Raw genomic sequence first — 22,817 nt, forward strand, 5'->3', positions numbered from 1 at the left:
TATTTATTTTGAATGTGGCCTTCTCCACAACTTCTAGCCACCCATTTCTCACCCCTCATTAAAACATGATAGTAGTCTGTTACATGTAATTGCTTTTAAAATCACTATGTGATGTGTATCATGTTTAAATTTATATTTATTTTGAATGTGACCTCCTCCACCCCTTTTAGCCACCCATTTCTCACCCCTCATTAAAACATGACAATAGTCTGTTACATGTAATTGCTTTTAAAATCACTATGTGATGTGTATCATGTTTAAGTTTATATTTATTTTGAATGTGGCCTCCTCCACCCCTTTTAGCCACCCATTTCTCACCCCTCATTAAAAATGACAGTAGTCTGTTACATGTCATTGCTTTTAAAATCATTGTGAGATGTGTATCATGTTTAAATTTATATTTATTTTGAATGTGGCCCTCTCCACCCCTTTTAGCCACCCATTTCTCACCCCTCATTGAAACATGACAGTAGGTATGTTACATGTAATTGCTATTAAAATCACCATGTGATGTGTATCTGAATTTATATTTATTTTGAATGTGGCCTCCTCCATCCCTTTTTAGCCATCCATTCCTCATCCCACATTTAAAGATGACAATAGTCAAATTTATATTTATTTTAAAAGTGACCTCCTCCACCCCTTTTAGCCACCCATTTCTCACCCCTCATTGAAACATGACAGTAGGTCTGTTACATGTAATTGCTATTAAAATCACTATGTGATGTGTATCTGAATTTATATTTATTTTGAATGTGGCCTCCTCCACCCGTTTTAGCCACCCATTTCTCACCCCTCTTAAAACATGACAGTAGTCTGTTACATGTAATTTCTTTTTAAATCACTATGAGATGTGTATCATGTTTAAATTTATATTTATTTTGAATATGGCCTCCTCCACCCCTTTTAGCCACCCATTTCTCACCCCTCATTAAAAATGACAGTAGTCTGTTACATGTCATTGCTTTTAACACGTTCGCTGCTGAGCGCTAGATGCCGGGACGGCGCCAGTTGCTGAACTAACGCTCGGCCGCTGGGTGACATTGCCACCGATACACTGAATTACAATAAAAACAACAGTAGTTATACTGGATGGCAATGTTCTGCAATAAAACTGGCTTTGGATATAGTACTAAGTGATTCTGATAGATAGCAGCACTACCCAGGTTACAGTCGTTAAAGTAGTGTCGCTATCTAGCAGGAAAGAGGTAAAACAAAGCCCTGTTCCAAACGACCCTGGTGGTGATTTGGGAAACTATATTTTTTATTGTCAGAAAAGTACGTCCCCACGAGCTGCAAAGAAATATGGAACGCTTGTGACGTGCTGGCTTATCCATAGCAACGTTAAACAACAATGAACGGTGACGTTCTGGAACGTTCTTAGCTCCTGGCGCCGTGGCCCGGCTGACGTTCCGGAACGTCCGTAGCAGCGAACGTGTTAAAATCACTACCTATGTGATGTGTATCTGAATTTATATTTATTTTGAATGTGGCCTTCTCCACCCCTTTTAGCCACCCATTTCTCACCCCTCATTAAAACATGATAGTAGTCTGTTACATGTAATTGCTTTTAAAATCACTATGTGATGTGTATCATGTTTAAATTTATATTTATTTTGAATGTGGCCTCCTCCACCCCTTTTAGCCACCCATTTCTCACCCCTCATTAAAACATGACAATAGTCTGTTACATGTAATTGCTTTTAAAATCACTATGTGATGTGTATCATGTTTAAGTTTATATTTATTTTGAATGTGGCCTCCTCCACCCCTTTTAGCCACCCATTTCTCACCCCTCATTAAAACATGACAGTAGTCTGTTACATCTAATTGCTTTTAAAATCATTGTGAGATGTGTATCATGTTTAAATTTATATTTATTTTGATTGTGGCCTCCTCCACCCCTTTTAGCCACCCATTTCTCGCCCCTCATTGAAACATGACAGTAGGTCTGTTACATGTAATTGCTATTAAAATCACTATGTGATGTGTATCTGAATTTATATTTATTTTTAATGTGGCCTCCTCCACCCCTTTTAGCCACCCATTTCTCACCCCTCTTAAAACATGACAGTAGTCTGTTACATGTAAATGCTTTTAAAATCACTATGAGATGTGTATCATGTTTAAATTTATATTTATTTTGAATATGGCCTCCTCCACCCCTTTTAGCCACCCATTTCTCACCCCTCATTAAAAGATGACAGTAGTCTGTTACATGTAATTGCTTTTAAAATCACTATGTGATGTGTATCATGTTTAAATTTATATTTATTTTGAATGTGGCTTCCTCCACCGCTTTTAGTCGCCCATTTCTCACCCCTATTAAAACATGACAGTAGTCACTTACATGTAATTGCTTTTGAAATCACTATGTGATGTGTATCTGAATTAATATTTATTTTGAATGTGGCCTCCTCCATCCCTTTTTAGCCATCCATTCCTCATCCCACATTTAAAGATGACAATAGTCAAATTTATATTTATTTTCAAAGTGACCTCCTCCACCCCTTTTAGCCACCCATTTCTCACCCCTCATTAAAACACGACAGTAGTCTGTTACATGTCATTGCTTTTAAAATCATTGTGAGATGTGTATCATGTTTAAATTTATATTTATTTTGAATATGGCCTCCTCCACCCTTTTTAGCCACCCATTTCTCACCCATCATTAAAAATGACAGTAGTCTGTTACATGTCATTGCTTTTAAAATCACTACCTATGTGATGTGTATCTGAATTTATATTTATTTTGAATGTGGCCTTCTCCACAACTTCTAGCCACCCATTTCTCACCCCTCATTAAAACATGATAGTAGTCTGTTACATGTAATTGCTTTTAAAATCACTATGTGATGTGTATCATGTTTAAATTTATATTTATTTTGAATGTGGCCTCCTCCACCCCTTTTAGCCACCCATTTCTCACCCCTCATTAAAACATGACAATAGTCTGTTACATGTAATTGCTTTTAAAATCACTATGTGATGTGTATCATGTTTAAGTTTATATTTATTTTGAATGTGGCCTCCTCCACCCCTTTTAGCCACCCATTTCTCACCCCTCATTAAAACATGACAGTAGTCTGTTACATCTAATTGCTTTTAAAATCATTGTGAGATGTGTATCATGTTTAAATTTATATTTATTTTGATTGTGGCCTCCTCCACCCCTTTTAGCCACCCATTTCTCGCCCCTCATTGAAACATGACAGTAGGTCTGTTATATGTAATTGCTATTAAAATCACTATGTGATGTGTATCTGAATTTATATTTATTTTTAATGTGGCCTCCTCCACCCCTTTTAGCCACCCATTTCTCACCCCTCTTAAAACATGACAGTAGTCTGTTACATGTAATTGCTTTTAAAATCACTATGAGATGTGTATCATGTTTAAATTTATATTTATTTTGAATATGGCCTCCTCCACCCCTTTTAGCCACCCATTTCTCACCCCTCATTAAAAGATGACAGTAGTCTGTTACATGTAATTGCTTTTAAAATCACTATGTGATGTGTATCATGTTTAAATTTATATTTATTTTGAATGTGGCCTCCTCCACCGCTTTTAGTCGCCCATTTCTCACCCCTATTAAAACATGACAGAAGTCACTTACATGTAATTGCTTTTAAAATCACTATGAGATGTGTATCATGTTTAAATTTATATTTATTTTGAATATGGCCTCCTCCACCCCTTTTAGCCACCCATTTCTCACCCCTCATTAAAACACGACAGTAGTCTGTTACATGTCATTGCTTTTAAAATCATTGTGAGATGTGTATCATGTTTAAATTTATATTTATTTTGAATGTGGCCTCCTCCACCCCTTTTAGCCACCCATTTCTCACCCATCATTGAAACATGACAGTAGGTCTGTTACATGTAATTGCTATTAAAATCACTATGTGATGTGTATCTGAATTTATATTTATTTTGAATGTGGCCTAATCCACCCCTTTTAGCCACCCATTTCTCACCCCTCATTAAAACATGACAGTAGTCTGTTACATGTCATTGCTTTTAAAATCACTACCTATGTGATGTGTATCTGAATTTATATTTATTTTGAATGTGGCCTCCTCCACCCCTTTTAGCCACCCATTTCTCACCCCACTTAAAACATGTGATGTGTATCATGTTTGAGTTTATATTTATTTTACATGTGAATCCTCCACCCCTTTTAGCCATCCATTGCTCGCCCACATAAAAAAATGGCAGTAGGCCTAGTCAAATTTATATTTACTTTGAATGTGGCCTCCTCCACCCCTTTTAGCCATCCATTCCTCGCCCACCTTAAAAAATTGACAGTAGGTAAATTTTTTTTAATTTTTTGAATGTGGTCTCCTCCCCCCCTTTTTAGCCATCCATTCCTCATGACATTTAAAATGACTATGTGATGTGTATTATGTTTAAATTTATATTTATTTTTAATGTGGCCTCCTCTACCCCTTTTAGTCACCCATTCCTCACCCCACATTAAAAGATGGACGTAGTCAAATTTATATTTATTTGGAATGTGATTTTGTGCCAGGTGTTTATGAATAGCCTATAGTGATTGTTGTGCAGTTCAGTGATTGGTGTGAATATAACTAGCTATGGAGAGTAAAACAATAAGCAAGACATTTTTTTTACAACGCAAGGTTACAGCAACGTAAAGGAGAAAAATGAGAAAAAAGTGGGAAAGGAAAAAGAGAAGAATAAAAATGGGAAAAAGAAAAATGACCAGAAAAAAAGAAATAATAGACAGGAATTAAGTTAACCATAAACTCAATAATATATCGTGCTAGGGCCTATAATATTGTGCTTTTAGCATGTAAGGAATGGACTTGACACGTTTTTGACATGTAAAGGGTGTTAATATTTTCAATAAAAATTTTTTTTAGTAGTAATGCAGACTTATTTAAATTTCCAAACTATGCAAACATATTCCTCAGATATAGGCCTAATATTGCCCATGTTCAATTTTTCTCATTAAAACATAGGGACGTGTAATGGGCAAATTTCATTAGGGGGTTTGTTTTCATTATTTTAAGGCCGCGAACAATGACAACAATGACAAACATGTCCACTGCAAGTCAAGTCTCCTAGTTCGTGACTTGGCCGCCGCGACCTCGGGGCGCTGACGTAGCGGTAGTGGGGATTAGCCGAGACCGCCGGAGAGTGGACATTTCTCGGGGCAGTCGATGGCGAGCGCATGTTCGCTAAACACCCTCTCCGGAGACCATACGGCGGACCTGCTGCGAGCGTTAAGATGTAGATGCGATTCGCAACGAGCGAGATAAAAAAAAGCAATAATATTAAGCGAACTAAGTATCGACCGACGCAAGTACTGCAGTATATCCTTACAGTACTAATCATATTTTCCCGCTTTACTTTGGCGAGTAAAAGTTATTTTTTTTGACAATCATCTTAGTTGTAAGAGATTTGCGTATTGTATTTCTCAGGCCGGCACTGCGAGTGCAGTGCAGCAGTAGCCTACACCTTTTAGTTTATTTATCTAAAAGTGGTTTTATTTTAGTTCATATCAAGTATAATATTTAGTTATTTCGAAGCCAATAAGTGCCTTGGCCTATTAGCTCAGATTAATTTTTATTTCGTTATTTTATAATTGCGTGTTACGACATTTCGGTTCACTATGAGAGTACCTATTATTTTAGTTTTTATTTGAGAAGCGATTCCTTTTGTTAGGCCTAGAAGCTGGTCAAGTACTTTAGTTCATTCAGTAAGCAGTGTATTTAGTGCCGACTTATTCCTAGTCAGTGCGTCGTTGTGCTGGCATACAACTATAGTGTACCCGTGCAAGTAGGACGACGAAGGTATATTTACAAGATCGAGAAGCAATTAGCGAGCGACGGGGACTGTCAGCTAGAACCCTGGACTACTCTCGAGCTGTCCGAGCAAATCGGAGGTAAATTTAGGATAGGTTAACCTACCCGAATTAAACGCCTCACAACAGTGTAGTAAAGTCCATACAAGATTAAAGTAGGTACCTAGATAATAAAAACGCTCTCCTGTAAAATATCAAAAGTTTGACTGAACTAGGGATGAGCATCGATGGCCGATGTTTTTGAAACATCGATGTTTTCTTTCGATGTTCGATGTTTTTGCCAGATCCATAGTGAGCTAACGATGTTTATCGTACATCGATGTTTTTAGAATTTTACTGTAGTACACAATATTTTTTCAGTTTTATATATCTACTCGTATAAAACGGAATTGTTAGTTTTATTTTTACCAGGTTTTTAAAAATAAACCCTCTACTCTCAAAACAACAACTAATTTTGTTAGTACAAGTACCGTACGCTACTGGAGTGGAGATTCTCGTAGGACCCGACTGTACTGGCGCTCGGCGAGCGAGTTGTGTACGCGACTGTACTGTTTTCCCGCGTTTCTCTGTCTTTTCTGCTATTTCAATGCAGTGGGAGCTATTTCTACTATGGAGCTGGGAATGAATTAAAGTAGGCGGGTCATTCCACGCCAAATTATCCAGCCAAAAGTAGACTTGTCACCCAAGGTTTTCTGATTTCAATAAAATTTTGCATAGACAATATATAAGTATAGATAAGAAGAAATCCAAAATTTTATCTCATTCTGACCAAGGGCTTCAGAGATACGGCCATTTTAAGTTTCACACAAATTCAGTTTCCGAGACTTATTTTTGCTCTAAACTGAAATGCATATATTCTTGTCTTTCTATGTGAAAAGGACAATTTTGAAGATATGGGCTTCAAATTTTACTTATATATCCAAAACTTAATGCAGAATCATATTACACAAGTTAAATGATAACTATTACCTATTATCACACCAAAAAAAATTCCTAAATACAAATAATTCGATTTTTTTGAAATCGGAACATTCTGTTACAAAAGGTTTGATAGCAAAAATCTCTCTCCAGATAAACCTATAAAACTATATATCACTGGAAAGAGGATAAAATTATCTTTCAAATGGTATAATAACATCAGTGGGGTTTTGACTATTAACATTGTTATCACACGTGAAAGTCAAAAATTAAATTTGATTAAGCTAAAAATTTCATTTGATGACGAATATGCATGATGAACTTAAATAATACAAAAGGTTCATCAATTTAATATATGTTTGTACAAATGACTAGAAATCTAAAAATATGAAACAAAATATTGGGTCCTTAAGTTAGGTATTATTTTTGTATGAAATAAATTTTTACTTATAAAAAGCCCTAACTAAATCGTCCTATATCCTACATTACTTTTACCTAAAGAAAGGCTTTTTATAGCTTTACAAGCAATTATAATTACATTTTATGCAAAATTTATAAGTTAACCACTGTCAATAACAAATAAAAAATATGCATTATTCATTTTTATAGTTCAAACTTCAATAGGCTATTAAATTATGTGTTAAAAAAATAAAAATAAAATGTTATGACATATTTAATACACAATCAATGTTTGTAACCAGAGTTTATACCAGTGAATGTGACCAGTGTCTGTGTATGTTGGTGTGTTTGTCACTCCTGTGATGACATGAAACATGAAACATTCAAGTCTGAACATGAAAGGCTTTTTTCACATCTATCCGGCATACCGTAAAACCGACTTCTAACCGGCACTGGCATGGGTGCACCTTTCACGTTACGCCGACACCGGAACTCTGGCAGTTGTACTCCAGCTTGTGAAACTTGTGTGTCATAGGGATAGAAATGGAACGTAACAGAGCAATTGCAAATATACTTCGGAATTACTTTTATTGAAACTGTATTTGTATTTGGATTTTTTTTATTCAATTTGAATTTGAGTAAAATTTAATTCAATGTTGTGTAATAAAAAAAATAAGGGAATAAAATAAAATTGAGTAAAATTTCAATTTAATTCAATTCTGCTCTTGAACTAAATTAACAAGTCATGTCTATTTCCGACATGACCAAAAGGCGACATTTTCTTTGCGAACAAATAGGCCTAACCAAAAGTAATACTCAAATAACTACAAACAACTGAACTAAAAGTACACTTGGTGCACCCGACAGACGGCAGGTGCCGGTTATCTGTGAACAGTCACATTGGGCCGCTACACCCACTACTCCAGCCGGCTTGTTTACCCGACACCGGCAGCCGGCCTTCGCCGAGAGGGTGCCCGGTATCCCTCAACTTGTACATGGCAGCTTGGCAAGTGATTAACTGACCACGACACATGCCGTGCATATGTGAACAGTCCCATATACTTCTTCACCGCATTGCCGGTTAAACGTTAAAAAATGTTTATAATGGAAGGTATTGCTGCACCAAGTCAAGTGAGAACTAATTTGATTTGTACAGTAGGTAAACTGTCAGAGTCTCCATGTGAAAATGTTATACTTTAACACAAGAAAAAAATGTTTATTTTATTTTTGAAAATCTTTCAAATGAATAACTAGAAACATTAAGGTGGCACACAAATAATGAATATAATAAAAATTATTCAATTTGTTCTCATCATTTTTGTTACTTTTTGAAATAGCCTATAAAAAAAAAATTATGCTGTGACCCATTTAAAAAACATGTGGTATCCTTGACAAAGATTTAAGAGTGATTGCTTTAAAGAAGGTAAAAGAAGTTAAAGAACTTAAAGACATAACTTTAGTGCCAGGAAAGCTTTTGTGCAGCAATTGTAGAAAGTTATTGAATGTTGTAAACACTGGTTCAAAAAATTAAGAAAATTCTGCATTTCATGATAGTGACGAAGATATTGACAAAGAGTTTACAAAAAAATTACTACAAATTTACTACAAAAATAGGATGTATTTGGTTTTGTTTTACGTTTAAATCAAGTTGTTTTCTTTTGACTTTGACGTGTAATAAAAATGTTAATACTCCAAACCCCACTCTTATTTTTATAACATTTGAAAGATAATTTTAAACACAAACACACCAATACACACAGACACTGGTCACACTGTTATAAACTCTGGTTACAAACATTGATAGAGTATTAAATATGTCATAAAATTTTATTTTTATTTTTTTAACACATAATTTAATATTGAAGTTTGAACTATAAAATTAATAATACATATTTTTTATTTGTTATTAAGAGTGGTAAACTTATAAAGTTTGCATTAAATGTAATTTTGTAATTTCTTGTAAAGCTATAAAAAGCCTTTCTTTAGGTAAAAGTAATGTAGAATATAGGACGATTTAGTTAGGGCTTTTTATAAGTAAAGATTTAATTCATACAAAAATAACAACTTAAGGACCCAACATTTTGTTTCATATTTTTAGACTTTTAGTCATTTGTACAAACATATATTAAATTGATGAACCTTTTGTATTTATTTAAGTTCATCATACATATTCGGCATCAAACAAAATTTTTAGCTTAATCAAATTTAATTTTTGACTTTCACGTGTGATAACAATGTTAACTCAAAACCCCACTCATGTTATTATACCATTTGAAAGATAATATTATCCTCTTTCCAATGATATATACTTTTATAGGTTTATCTGGAGAGAGATTTTTGCTATCAAACCTTTTGTAACTGAATGTTCCGATTTCGGAAAAATCAAATTATTTGTATTTAGGAATTTTTTTTTAGGTGATAATAGGTAATAGTTATTATTAAAATTGTAGGCTATTACATGATTCTGAATTAAATTTTGGATATATGAGTCAAATTTGAGGCCTCTAGCTTAATAATTGTCCATTCTACATAGAAAGACGAGAATACATGCACGCTCCCCTAGCGTCAAATTGGACCTCGGAAACTAAATTCGCTCAAAACTTCAAATAGCCATATCTCTAAAACCGTTTGACATAATGAACTGAAATTTTGGATTTTATCCTATCTAAATGTCTAAATTAAGTGTACAAATTTTCATCAAAATCTGTGACTAGTGGGTGACAACCCCTGGATGACTTGACATGGAATGGCCCAGGCCTAAAGCCTTTGTAATGTACTAAAATCTTGACGAAATTAAATACATTTTTTGATAACGTTTGATTTAAATTTGTTGTGTGTTTACTTGTGGTTTACCTATCCTTTTATACGAAACTAATACTAAAACAATGATGTTTTGATCCAATGTCCTTTTTTTACAAAATTACGGAATTTTTATTAAAACATCGATGTTTCAGTCCGATTTTCATCAATGTTTAAAGGTCGATGTTTTCCACACATCAATGTTATGGTTCGATGTTTTTCTATCGATGCTCATCCCTAGACTGAACAAGTTTTTGTCCTGTGGTCTTCACACAGGACAAAAACTTGTTCAGTCTAGGGATGAGCATATTAATTTTAAAAATTTTACAATTTTCCCTGACTTATGATAAAATTCCCTGACTTTTTCATCAGTTTTCCAGATAGGTATTTAATAACTTATTCCCTGACATTTCCAGGTTTCCCAGGTCACTAACTTAGCCACCCTGGTTCATACATTTAAATTTAAATGAATATATACACGAATAAATGAGCTGGTGTCACCTGTCTGCCATGTTATCTTATGGGACATCTGATGCTAGACAACAACACAACGTTGCCAACTTTACCTGGCCGTGGCCTGGAGTTAAAGGTGGCCCTGACGGTATCCCACACGACATCTTACTCTACAGTGTTGGCGCAAAATTGCATCATCCAAGCAAGGGAATAGGTTACCGGTACCTAACTTAGCTCATAAGACGATCAAAGAATTTTTTTAAGAAATACTTTAACGTGTTCATGCTTGCTTACAGGTATTATATTTCGTCTATTAGGTATACCTACCTATGTTATTTCTTCTAATAAATCAGTATAGTAAACTTCACAGTTTTACAGTTAATAAATAATCATATTGAACAATTTTCTAGTATAAAGGTATGTTACGAGAGGGCGCTTGCGGAGTTTTGTACCGCAATAATGCAATTATACATATAGGCCTACATGCAAATAAAATATATTTGATAATAACTTAATTATAAATTAAAAATACATTTAAACTTGTCTATAATTTTGTATGTATAAAATATACACGCAGTTTGACAATAGCGCGTGAGGAAATAAGCTCTGTGCTAAGGACTTACGCGATAGGGCGCACATGGAGTAAGCCTCCGCTAACTGACACCGCGTCACTGAATTGTAAGTTAACTGACAACAAAATGAGGAGGAATTTGGGGGTAAAAATAGCTTAGGGGCATTCCCAGGATGAGGTGCGTGAAGTGTAGAGCCGGACACGACTGCCGACACCCATTATGCATATTTATACTAACAAAAACTACAAGTGCGGAGGAAAACTCCGCATGCGCCCGCTCTAGGGTTAACTGGGCTACGCTAATATTGATTGAAACTATCAAACTGAAAATATTGATTTCAATCGATAAGTTAGTTTCAATCAATATTAAGTTACATAATGAAGCCCAGTTAAGAAACTGTACCCCGAATACCTAAGTTAGCCTAGGCTATTTCTAACTTATTCGTTATTCCAAAGTAGGCCCTATGCCATTTTTTACAGTAATATATCTGTGGTTGACATCGATTTTAGGTAACATCCATAAGTTAGGCCTAGTTGACCAATCAATGCTCACCCCAAGCCAAGGCTCCACCTAGGCAACTACCTACTTAACACGTTCGCTGCTGCCCATCAAATGGCATGCGTAGCTCCAGTGCGGCCCAGCCCGCAGCGTCGAACAAACCCGATTGCCGGGCTATTGGCTTTCATATTTCGGTATGACGAATATCAAATAACGTGTGGTGATGTCCTGTTTCATGACAAGAGTCGACATAGTTTGCTAAACACCCACAGTAGATGCCATTATTTTACAATAAAACAACATTAATATAGCACAATATTACAGATAACCCTTAGAGTGCCAGGCGAGAAATAAAAGTAACGCTCAAAAAATGCCGATGATTTTTCCCGAAGGTCGCGCTAAAAATGCCGAGCGCGATCTGGCGATTTTTAGGTTAAAATTTCGTAAAAATCGAATTTTTGATATTTCGACCAACGAAAATCGATGTATCGCATCTAGTAACTTTCGACTCAATGTTAATATATGGGTTAAAAGTATCCGAGTATCCGTTCGGTTGTTATGACAACTGTTCGATCATTACGAAACGTCCGGTCAGCCGGACGTTGGCACTTTTGGCTCGTTCTAAAAACGTCCGGTCGGCCGGACGTTGGCACTCAAAGGGTTAAGAAACGTAATGAGTGAGTCAAAATCCACAAGGTATAGTTTCGGAACGAGTAACGATAATTACAAATGGATTGCACCACAAAACTGCCACTGTCATACACGAAGCACGGACAAAAATACTCCGACCTACACCGGAGTGCGGATGCACTCAAACGGAATAAGTTTGGCGGGTGCACATAACCGCCCGGGCAGCGCGCCGCAGCGTGGCGGAGCTACCGCCCGGGCGGTAACCCGCAGCGAACGTGTTAAGTTAAGGTAGGCCTACCTACTTAAGTTAGCCTATATTGAGAAGGAATGGAATAAGTTATCTTAATTACAAAAATAAGTATAGTAAGTTAAGTTAATGATTTCACTACAAATCTTTGGATAAAATGACATATCATTTGCTACTTAGCATGAGTAACTATGTTCTTGACTTGCTGCTCCCGGCATTGTTTGATATTTTCGGCTTTAAAATATGGCTGAGCAAGTAAGTTTTCCTTACGAGTTCATTTTCATGTAAACTTAGTCCAAACACTAGGCAAGATAAGCTTAATAAAGGAAAATGAATAGGCCTACTTACAGATATTTTGATAGGAAAATCAGCATGTAAACATTCACCACTTCACTGATGCACGAATAGTTTGGAGAATTGCTTCATTCACACGAAAAGAACACGAGACACGAGACACGACAAAAATTCACCCAAATTCAAAATGGCGATTCCTCTAAGTCTATAACGAAACAAAAGGAGATGCGCAAGAGAAGAAAGAAGAAGAAGTGAAGAAGATGATTCCGGATTCCCTCACTTCTCACATGCATTTGGTATTTGCACATCGGTATACAGAGGTAGCCATAGATTAAACTTCCAGTGTTTTATTATCAGAATACTCCCTCAGTGAATGCTTGTCAGTTGAGTCATGTTTTATCTATGGTTTAGCTTAGCTATTTTTACCTAAAAGATAGAAACATAATGCACATAATCATAGAGTACCTGTTTCACAAACCAATTACATTCCAATATCCATATATAAACCCCAAAGTACCTATGAACTTTTGACAAAACTAAAAGCCACACCCCCCATGGTGGAAGGCACACCCCCATAAACTATATACTTAAAATGTTCATAAAGACGAGGAACCTTACGCAAAAAATCCATTATTTCATAAATTGCCCTTTAAGCTCCTTATTCCTATCTTAAGGGAACTTTCCGTATACCTAATGTTAAAAATACCTCAGATGTACTCTTATTTGTTTGTTATTCTTTCAATTTATTACCTTATTATAATCAGATGTGATTATATTATGTTTGTATTACTGTATTCTGTTTTGTTTATTTCAGCTTAACTTAACACTTTTTTCTAATAACCAAAGATTACATATGCTACGCAAAATAGAGGTGGCCGTGGCTTAACCCATCGATCTCTATTACTGCAATTATTATTTTATGTTGGAGTAATAGAGACATAAATTTATTAAAATATTGAAAATAGAACATACAGAATTGAAAATCGAAACAATATGAATTAAAAATTTATATCTGTACATTTTAAGCGGAGTCAATATTTGCATAGCCAAGTAACCAATCTTTCGTAAATACAAAAATACCATAAGCTGCTTCCAAAAAAAACATCTGTTACAACACCACTTGCACGGCCGCCTTTAACTACAGGCCGAGGCCTGGTAGAATTGGCAACGTCACAAGTGGTGTTGTTCAGTGAAATGACCCATAAGATAACGTGGCAGACAGGTGACATCAGCTCGCTAATTCGCACTTTATTGATTTAAATTTAATTTAAGAACATAAATTTATTAAAAATATTGAAAGTAAAACATACACATTTGAAAACCTAAAATATGAATTAAAAATGTATATCTGTACATTTTAAGCGGAGTCAATATTGTCATAGTCCAGTAACCAATCTTTCGTAAATATACAAATACCATAAGCTAATTCCAAACAAAAACAGCTGTTACAACACCACTTGCGACGTTGCCAGTTCAAAGGCCACGGCCTGGAGTTAAAGGCGGCTGTGGTGTGGCTTAACCCACGTCCACCTATAACTACAGGCCGCGGCCTGGTAGAATTGGCAACGTCGCAGGTGGTGTTGTTTAGTGACAGACGTCCCATAAGATATAATGGCAGGCAGGTGACATCAGCTCATTAATTCACACTTTATTGATTTAAACTTAAATTATGAACATAAATTTATTAAAATATTGAAAATAAAACATACAGAATTAAAAACCGAAACAATATCAATTAAAAATCCAGATCTGTACATTTTAAGCAGAATCAATATTGCCATAGTCCAGTAACCAATCTTTCGTAAATACACTTAATACCATTAGCTGCTTCCAAACAAAACAGCTATTACAACACCCCTTGCGACGTTGCCAGTTCGAAGGCCGCGGCCTGGAGTTAAAGGCGGCCGTGCTTACCCCAACTAAAGAAACTCAGCTGGTCTTAGTAAAAAAATATTTGACAGTTGCATGGTTCAATTTAATTTGCTTGCTGTTGCTGAAAGAAAATGGAAAAAACAATGCATTGGCAATATGATTACATGGGCTGCTAGCTCAGCTTCTCACCAAGCTGTCAAAGTTTTAAAATTTAACTCCACCTTAACTCTCAAAACAAAACAAAACACTCAAGTCTCACTCTCTAATTAACTTATCAAACAAACAGCCCTAACAACAACTTTAAAACTTTGATCCAGCCTACGTAAAATCTTAGTATTTTAAGATATTTGAAAGTGACTACTCAATTTGTATAATTTTCCACACAAAAGGTGTACACCTTGTGTTTACTTACCTATGGCAAAAGTGGTTTTCAAATTTGATAAAGTTTTGAGTTAAAGTTAAGTTAAGGGATGAATAGGCTTATTACTTTACTGTTCTGTATAACCTGGTTTTGTACATTTTGAATATCTTAGATTCTTGAGTTTTCCAAAAATGGGAGTTAAGGATTTGTGGAATATTCTGAGTCCAACTTGTGAAAAGAAGTCCCTTTGGGAACTTCAAGGGTTAACAATTGCTATTGACTTGAGCTCTTGGATTGTTGACAGCCAGACTGTAGGAGACAGTTCTGTGATGAATATGTACCTCAGGTATGTAAGTTACCTAAGTTATGATGTCTATGAACTATGAAGAAGTAGCCTAGCTTTTTAAGTCCAACAAACAGTTCTTAGCCTATTCATACGGCAGCATAAACTTGATATCCGACTCGATCCTATTATCACACGATGTACAATCATCGTGCACGATCGTACTTCTAACTTTTTTACTCTACATATGTAGAAGTTTCGGTTTTGCTTAAAGAGTCGATTTGAATAGTACGAATTGTGGAGGTATGCACTATGGATGCGATACTCCCTGGTGTGGATTAACGTCCGCACGGGTGAGTTCTACGACTATCCGCAGTACTATCCTGATAATTAGACCAATTCGTATATTCCAAAGCAAAAATGTGGTTCGGATTCCACTATAAACTGTAGGTCCCTTAGTTGCCATTAGCCTAGCTGTATGGGCTATTAATTAACAGCTGTGTCTGAGGAATAAGTCGGCCTTAGTCACTAACAAGACTACAAGATCGTGCCACTCATCCTACACTCATCTCCATTCATACTTGGCTTAAAATACCTTGTATGGTCGCCATTTCATTAAAAAGTATTGGAGTCCTTGGAGCCTAGACAATCTAACGCATAGGCTAAAACAATTTTTAAAAAACTAGCAAGTTACAAAGAATCAAGAATGTTTATTCATCGTATATCGCTATGTACATTAACTTACATGCAATGGATGAACGTCATTAAACTAACAGTAGCCTAAAGTTTACAGGGAATATAAGAATAAAAACATGCAAAGACTAACTTAGCCTAGAGCAAACATGAAAACACGTGCACTGTGTATACAATACATGCAGTGTGTTTTATAATAAACTTAGCAGGGGCAAGAAAAGAATATATACAATTTAAAATACAATATATCAATATTTTTGTTTCCCTTTACAATCCATTACAAATTGACAACTGATCTTGTTTGGGCTAAAATCTAGTCTATTATGGATTAAAACTGTTCTAAGCTAACCTGATATAACCAACCAAACTTGCTGTACCATTTTCAAAATTCCGTTTGATTACAGAAAAGGCATGTGGGGATTGGGGAATATTAAACGGAATTTTTAAATGTTACAGCAAGTTTTGTTAGGTTAGTTTGGAACAGATTATTTCAATTTTTTTTATAGCCTACTGAACAATATTTATTTATCGTAGTTGTCAGCTGATAGGTTTAAATTCGTTAATATCGATATATCGATTGAAATTCATCGATAATAATGAATGTTCCCTTTAATAAGAAAGTACCGGTACCATTAAAACTAAATAGTGTAGCTTACAGTCAAAACATGTTGATTTACAGGAACTTATTTTTCCGCACTTCATATCTATTATTGCTTGGAGTTAAACCTATATTTATTATGGAAGGAAAAGCTCCTGCTCTCAAACATGATACTATTGCCCGAAGAAATCAAGCATCAAAAGATAATAAAGCACCTTCAAATAGTAAAAATGGCAATAGAGGAAGACTTAACTGCTTGCAGAAAAAGGTAGGCTAAAAATCTCTGAATTTCTATCTGAATACTTAGTCTAAATTACACTGCAGTGAAATAAAGCAATATAGGTAAGCTTAGTTTTGAAACATTTCCCATTTAAAGTAGTAAAAGATGTTTTTTCTGGACTGGTAATCAAATTATGGTGTAGGCCTAGCAAATGGCCCAAAGGGATGTAGGCCTAATATTTAATTTTCGAGATGGGTACCATCTACATTAGTAAGATATACAATGAGTGGGTACAGTACAGGGTTGCCACCTCAAGGTTGGGGAAAATCGGGAAATTGCCCCCCTACCCCGAATTAACATAGGCTTATATACGTGCATAAGGAACCAAAATCGGGATGGGTGGCAACCCTGGTACAGTACCTGTTAGTATTATAGATACAAAGACATAGGTACAGTACTAATTTGAGACACAACACGCAGGATTAGACATTTTTTACTACGTGACTGGCAGGAGTTTATGTTTAGCCATACTCTCTAGGCTATAGACAATTGAGTCTAGACAGATCTCTCACCAATCGTGTCGTAAAAAAATCTCTAGTCATGTGTTTGTGTCATTGTTTTTTTTTAATAGGCTATGTGTAAAATAAAACCACCTTCGGATGAAGAAAACCTATTCTTATAACGCCTAATAAATAATGGTTCCATGGTGAGCCGAAACTAGTTGACACAGCAACCTCTTAGATTACTGCTTATACAGATGTATTTAAACCACAGTATTGATGTAGTCTATATTGTAAGACCTAGATCCAAGAATGTACTTTTCTTGGATCTAGGTCTTAGACTACCTACAGAAATACTGTGGTTTAAATATATTATAGTACAGTAGGCCTATATTATAATATTTAAGTTTGGCTAGCCTAAATGTCTGTGTATGTAACACGACTATTACTTAGTGTGTTACAGTAAAATAAACATAGAACGTTCTAAACACTGCCTATAATGCTATCCTGTTGGAAAATTAATACATTTTATATATTTATACATCATTTACATTGAATTTCCATTGCAGTGTGAAGATTTGCTGCTAAGTTTAGGTGTGAAGTGTTACAAAAGTGATGGAGAAGCTGAGGCTCTTTGCTCTAGACTCAATGAAGTAGGGGTAAGTGTTCAAATACTTACAAATCATATACACACCTGTGTCACTTAAAAAATTATTTTGAATCGTTAGAAGTGAGTTTCTTACTTTGTACTGAGATATAAAATATGTCAAGAGTCCAATTTCAGTTTGTCTGAACAGCTTAAATTTTTAGAAATAATAGTTTTCCACACATAAATTTGTTTATGAAAATTTAGTGTATGCTTTTATAACAAATTTTAATATTATAAAGGCTTAGAAAATAGGAAATTTTAGTCTTATAATGTTTGTAGGGTCACAAAAAAATCAGTCCTTGCAGGTGATTACCTGGCTCAGTAGTTATAGTGATTGCATTGTAAGTTAATTAGGTCTCTAGTTCAATCCCGAAAAAAGTTTGTGGTTTAAAAAAAAAACCTTTGAAAGTATGGTTTTTTTATGTCTTAACACCTATTTTCAATACTAGGCTAACTGTTCTCCAAACCAAATTTAACCTGTTACTAATTGAAAACCATATTATTCCCTTTAGAAATATTGAAAACAAACTTTCTATCACTACTTTGTTTCCTGTACTGTATGTAGGCTACCATTTCCTTGGTTTCAAAATAAAAGGTAAATTGATTTAAACTCTCTTAAACAATTTCAGATTGTGGATGCGGTAATTTCCCAAGACAGCGATTGTTTTCTGTACGGAGCTAAAGTCGTGCTTAGGAACTTCACCATGAGCCCAGCCTATACTTGTGACATGTACACGATGAAAAATATAGAAGAAAAATTGTCGCTTGGTCGTCAAAAGCTGCTCGCTCTCTCACTTATATGCGGTTGTGACTACGAGTCAGGAGTACATGGCGTCGGTAAACAATCTGCTTTGAAATTCCTTGGGACGTTGCAAGATGATCAAGTCCTTGACAGGTAAATAATATTCAGATTTGAATTTTGGTTTGAAACTGATAACTGAACAAAAGTACCTATATTTCATCACCACACAAGCTCAAGTTTCACTTGGAAAATAAGCGAGGGTTGAAAAGACACTCTTTGTCCATGTAATGAACTATATTTTTGTCATATTTCACCGTTGTTCAACAAACTAAGCTAGGGAAAAATGTTTTTTGTGTAAAGATAACCTCTCAAAACAACTTTCAACTTGTTTTAACTTTTGCTATTGAAAGTAGGTAGCGTTAATACGATTGTGGTAGCATACATTATAGGCCTCCTATCAATATGTCAAACAATTGACAAGAATGCAACAATAAGCTTCAAACAATTAAATAAATTGATACATAATTTTGATACATGCAATTGCTTACAATCAAAATTAACAAAAGCTGAATTTTACTCCCTAGGGCTACTTAAGGCCTGCTACGCATGTATTAAAAACGGCTGTTTTGCTTCAGTATGAAAAACATGGTTTATAGGTCTATCACATTTTTATGTATAAAATAGTTTATAACATGTAGGTCTATGTACCAATAGGGGCAACCTAACCTACCAAACTTGCTGTAACATATTAATATTCTGTATGATATTCCCCACATGCCTTTTCTGTTATAAAACGGAATTACTCAAATTAAAATTACAAATATACAATTACATAGCATCACATTTTGCTGGGGGGGGGGGGTTAGTATTCCAGTCGCGGACACGGCTCCTATATTGGTTAGTTGGCAGATTTTGTGACGTTACTTTTCACCTGGGGGAGTGGTTTTCCAGGGGGTAGTATTCCGCATCCCCCCTTATTTAGATACGGGCAAGTACCAAACGTAAGAGATTGTGTCATTTGTTGTTTACATGCTAATTATAGTATTTTGTTCTAGTAAAATATAGTTAGAGAATATATTTTCAAGCAAGAGAGAACTACCTTGGATCACCTGGACCCAGAGTGTAGTTTTTAGCTCAGCTATTGATTAATTTTAAGTGATTTGTGATCATTTTCAGATTAAGGTCCTGGAGAAATGATGACTTCTTTGACAACCTTTCACAACTGTCCGTGTGAGTAATCTCTCTGTCAATTTTTGTATGGTTAGATTTCTAAAAAAAATCATTAATTCTTCTTTGTTAGGGTCACAATAAAACCTATATGAAAATAGCAATTATAATGTTTCAGTTTTTGTTCCTAAGTTTGCAAAATAAATATGTTTATCATAGTTTTTGTATATTTAGATCACTTTGTCTAGTATGTTTTGAAAGTCATGAAATTAAACTGTATGTTTCCTTTCGTTTCAGATTTATTTGATATTTAAATATGCTAAATGAACATTATTCATCCTCTAATGAAAAACTCTCATCCATCAATTTAAAGAAAAGATTTCCTAGTAGGCCTAAAGAATACCCCAATAAAATAAATGTATAATAAAACTATTATATTTCTGACGCTAAATATTTGTTATTTCCTTCTAGAGAAGAGAAGGTGGAATATAACATTCGCAAGAAAGCCATTGCGGATCCAAGTTTCCCATCTGAGGAAGTAATCGCTGAGTTTTTAGAAGCCAAGTCCATGGATTTGCCATGTTTTGTTTGGCTTAAACCGTCCTTAGGCAGTTTTGTTGTAAGTTTTCAATTTGTTTGTGAAAATAACCATATGTTACTGTTGAGTTCAGCAAAGATTACATACAATTTCATCTTGTGCCACTGCCGATTGGCATAGATCAGTTCTCATTTTCAAGTCATATGATTAAGGTTGAAATCGCCAATTTTAAATATTTTAGCGGCCCAACAACGCTGTATGATTAAAAATGGGTAAATGAAGCTCCATTGGTAATTTCATTTTAAATCATCCAGAAGTCCAGAAGATTAACTCTGGTAAATTAATAGTTGCTTGACCATAGCAAATATTTTAAATTTTTTGGACATTTATTTATACATATTTCAATAAAACAACAAAATATATTCCTGTATTTTTTTAATCTTGCCATTCTCAATAGTTGACCATTTTTTTGGTTACCCTCCCAATAGGTCTTTCTGCCAATTAAGTTAATCTTTTTTTCCTTGTAGCCATTAGCCTTACTGTAAACGTGAACCTTCATATCTCACAATTGGAATTTAGAACACATAAGAAGTTTAAAATTAATTTTGATCCTTCATTATGATATAAATTGTTAGTCATCTCAATTATTGCAAACCGATTCATCAGTGAAGTGTATTATTAAAGACTCGATTGATGTGTCGATCTTATTTCAAACAGGGTATAGCGGACCGTTTGCTGGCTTGGGACGATGACTACATAACCAGCAAGTTCTTGCCACTGGTCACCAGATGGCATTTGCAGCACGAAGGCTCCACCTGTGGTCTGAAGCTAGAGACGATCATCAAGAAGCGATCTGTGAGAGGAGTCCCCTCGTATGAGCTACGATGGCAGCACGATGCCTTGGGGGAAGTGACGACGGTGGAGCCGATAGAACTTGTGGTCAAAGTGTACTCGGAACTTCACCAGGAATATGTCAGGTCCAAGGAAAAACCCAAAAAAGGTGAATATAGCTTATTGCCTTTATTTTATTGTGTATACCCCAATGTAATTTTTAATGGATACAAAAAAAATGCTTGTGAGGGAAATGGGTTCAATTCAAATATATTAGTTTTATTCAATCTGTGTTTTTCATAAAGTTTGTAGTTATGTGTCAAAACTGAATCTCAAAAACTATCAAAATTTGAAAAAGGTTGGGTTTTGAATTTAAGTCTCCTGTCAAGAGAACAAGCCTTCCGTCATCTCGTCGTCTCTCCTCACTGGTGACGTGGATACAAACATTAATTTGATTTCTCGCATTCTGCTCTCAAAACATTGCGCAATTCTGTCAAAGTACTTCATTTATGTAAAGGGATATTACTTCGAGTTCATTGTAAGCTTTTGTGTAGTTGGTTGTCTTTGTATTTTGATGCCACCAAATTATGAGCGATTCATTTAGGGATTCTCCATAAAATCTTAACATCTTTAACATTTAGAGAATCATTAACATAGTGGAGCCCAACACTAATATTAGTATTACAATTTATGCAAGATTCTATTGCTTTTAATTGACGGAATTTAATGAAAGTTTTATTTTTTTTTATTGTTATGACCTTTTAATTGTAGCACCTTAGTTAAAAATTCACAACATTAATAGTACAAATCTAGACGGATAGAATATATAAAATCTTGCAGGATTGTTATACTGTATTAACATTGTTGGAATCTACTATATTATTTTAATCCAAAGGCCATTCTATCACTTTTTTTTCCGAAAATAAAATAAGTAGATAAACCAAGATTGTTGCAGTGAGTATTTAAAATGTGTTTATTTTGTTTACCAGGTAAAGGGAGGAAAAAGCAAACACAACTGTGTTCCAATGAAGAGATGGAAGACGTTGAAAATATGCTGGGAAAACTAGATATAAGTGGACAGAAGGTAAAACAACCTAACAAAAAAAGAACTAAAAACAAAACTATCAAAGGCCTGCAAACAATGGATCGATTTTTACTCAAAGATGTTGGCAACAAAATGACAGAAGACGAAACAAACTCGACACAAAATTTGATATCTCACAGTACGCCGGTGGGAACCCCTACTAAAATAATTGATTTGTCAAAATCTTACCACTACTTATCTGATGACAGTAATGTTGAATCCCCGAGGAGAAAAAATAATTGTGGAAACATTGAAAAACCAGAAGAAGAGATAGAACTACCCACTTTAGATTTTATTTCTTTTAACGATTCCAAATTTGACAATTCAGAGCTTAATTTGTCTAACATAGTGGATTCTATTGTGGCTCGAACTAGCAACAATCCGGCAGTTAAGATTTGGGCTGAAAAAATGAATTAGGAACAACCTTGATGTATTGATGATAGCATTTTGACAAAATGTATTCATTATTATGTAATTTATTGTAATTACTTTTTATTAACTTTTTTATACTTTTATAAATAAATGTTTGAAAATTTTAAAGCTTTATCTTTTCCAATATCCAAGAATTATATTAAATTTGAAATAACATTTCTGGTGTGTGTGTATCAAAGTGTTACGGTTCTACTTGTGAAAAAT

General features: G+C 34.9%; 2 protein-coding genes across 3 annotated transcripts in view; one reads left to right on the forward strand and one right to left on the reverse strand.

The window, feature by feature from the left end:
* LOC128994479 (uncharacterized) overlaps positions 1-12,822 on the reverse strand; it is a 41,042-nt gene extending 28,220 nt beyond the window's left edge. The window contains exon 1 of one of the 2 annotated variants that reach the window (XM_054419062.1): positions 12,698-12,822. The gene's annotated coding sequence lies outside the window, so the exon portion shown is untranslated. The remainder of the gene's footprint in view (positions 1-12,697) is intronic. The other variant, XM_054419063.1, reaches the window with a different exon arrangement.
* Positions 12,823-14,744: 1,922 nt separating this feature from the next.
* Positions 14,745-22,667, forward strand: LOC128994413 (flap endonuclease GEN). The gene is made up of 8 exons (XM_054418968.1): positions 14,745-15,222; positions 16,532-16,718; positions 17,740-17,829; positions 18,449-18,714; positions 19,738-19,791; positions 20,200-20,347; positions 20,984-21,266; positions 22,087-22,667. Exons 1-8 carry the CDS (start codon positions 15,068-15,070, stop codon positions 22,596-22,598), a joined length of 1,695 nt encoding a protein of 564 aa, XP_054274943.1. The 5' UTR covers positions 14,745-15,067; the 3' UTR covers positions 22,599-22,667.
* The last annotated feature ends 150 nt before the right edge of the window (positions 22,668-22,817 follow it).

This window comes from Macrosteles quadrilineatus, unplaced genomic scaffold (genome assembly GCF_028750875.1).
Source record: "Macrosteles quadrilineatus isolate MER2022 unplaced genomic scaffold, UCM_ALF_1.0 Scaffold_5__1_contigs__length_97177068, whole genome shotgun sequence".
Taxonomy (NCBI): Eukaryota; Metazoa; Arthropoda; class Insecta; order Hemiptera; family Cicadellidae; genus Macrosteles; species Macrosteles quadrilineatus.

Excerpts from the sequence above, each read along its gene's own strand:
- LOC128994413 (XM_054418968.1), top strand. The coding sequence starts at position 15,068 with ATGGGAGTTAAGGATTTGTGGAATATTCTGAGTCCAACTTGTGAAAAG. Across the intron at positions 17,830-18,448 it reads CTAGACTCAATGAAGTAGGG|ATTGTGGATGCGGTAATTTC; the intron begins GTAAGTGTTCAA and ends AAACAATTTCAG. Across the intron at positions 20,348-20,983 it reads CGTCCTTAGGCAGTTTTGTT|GGTATAGCGGACCGTTTGCT; the intron begins GTAAGTTTTCAA and ends TATTTCAAACAG.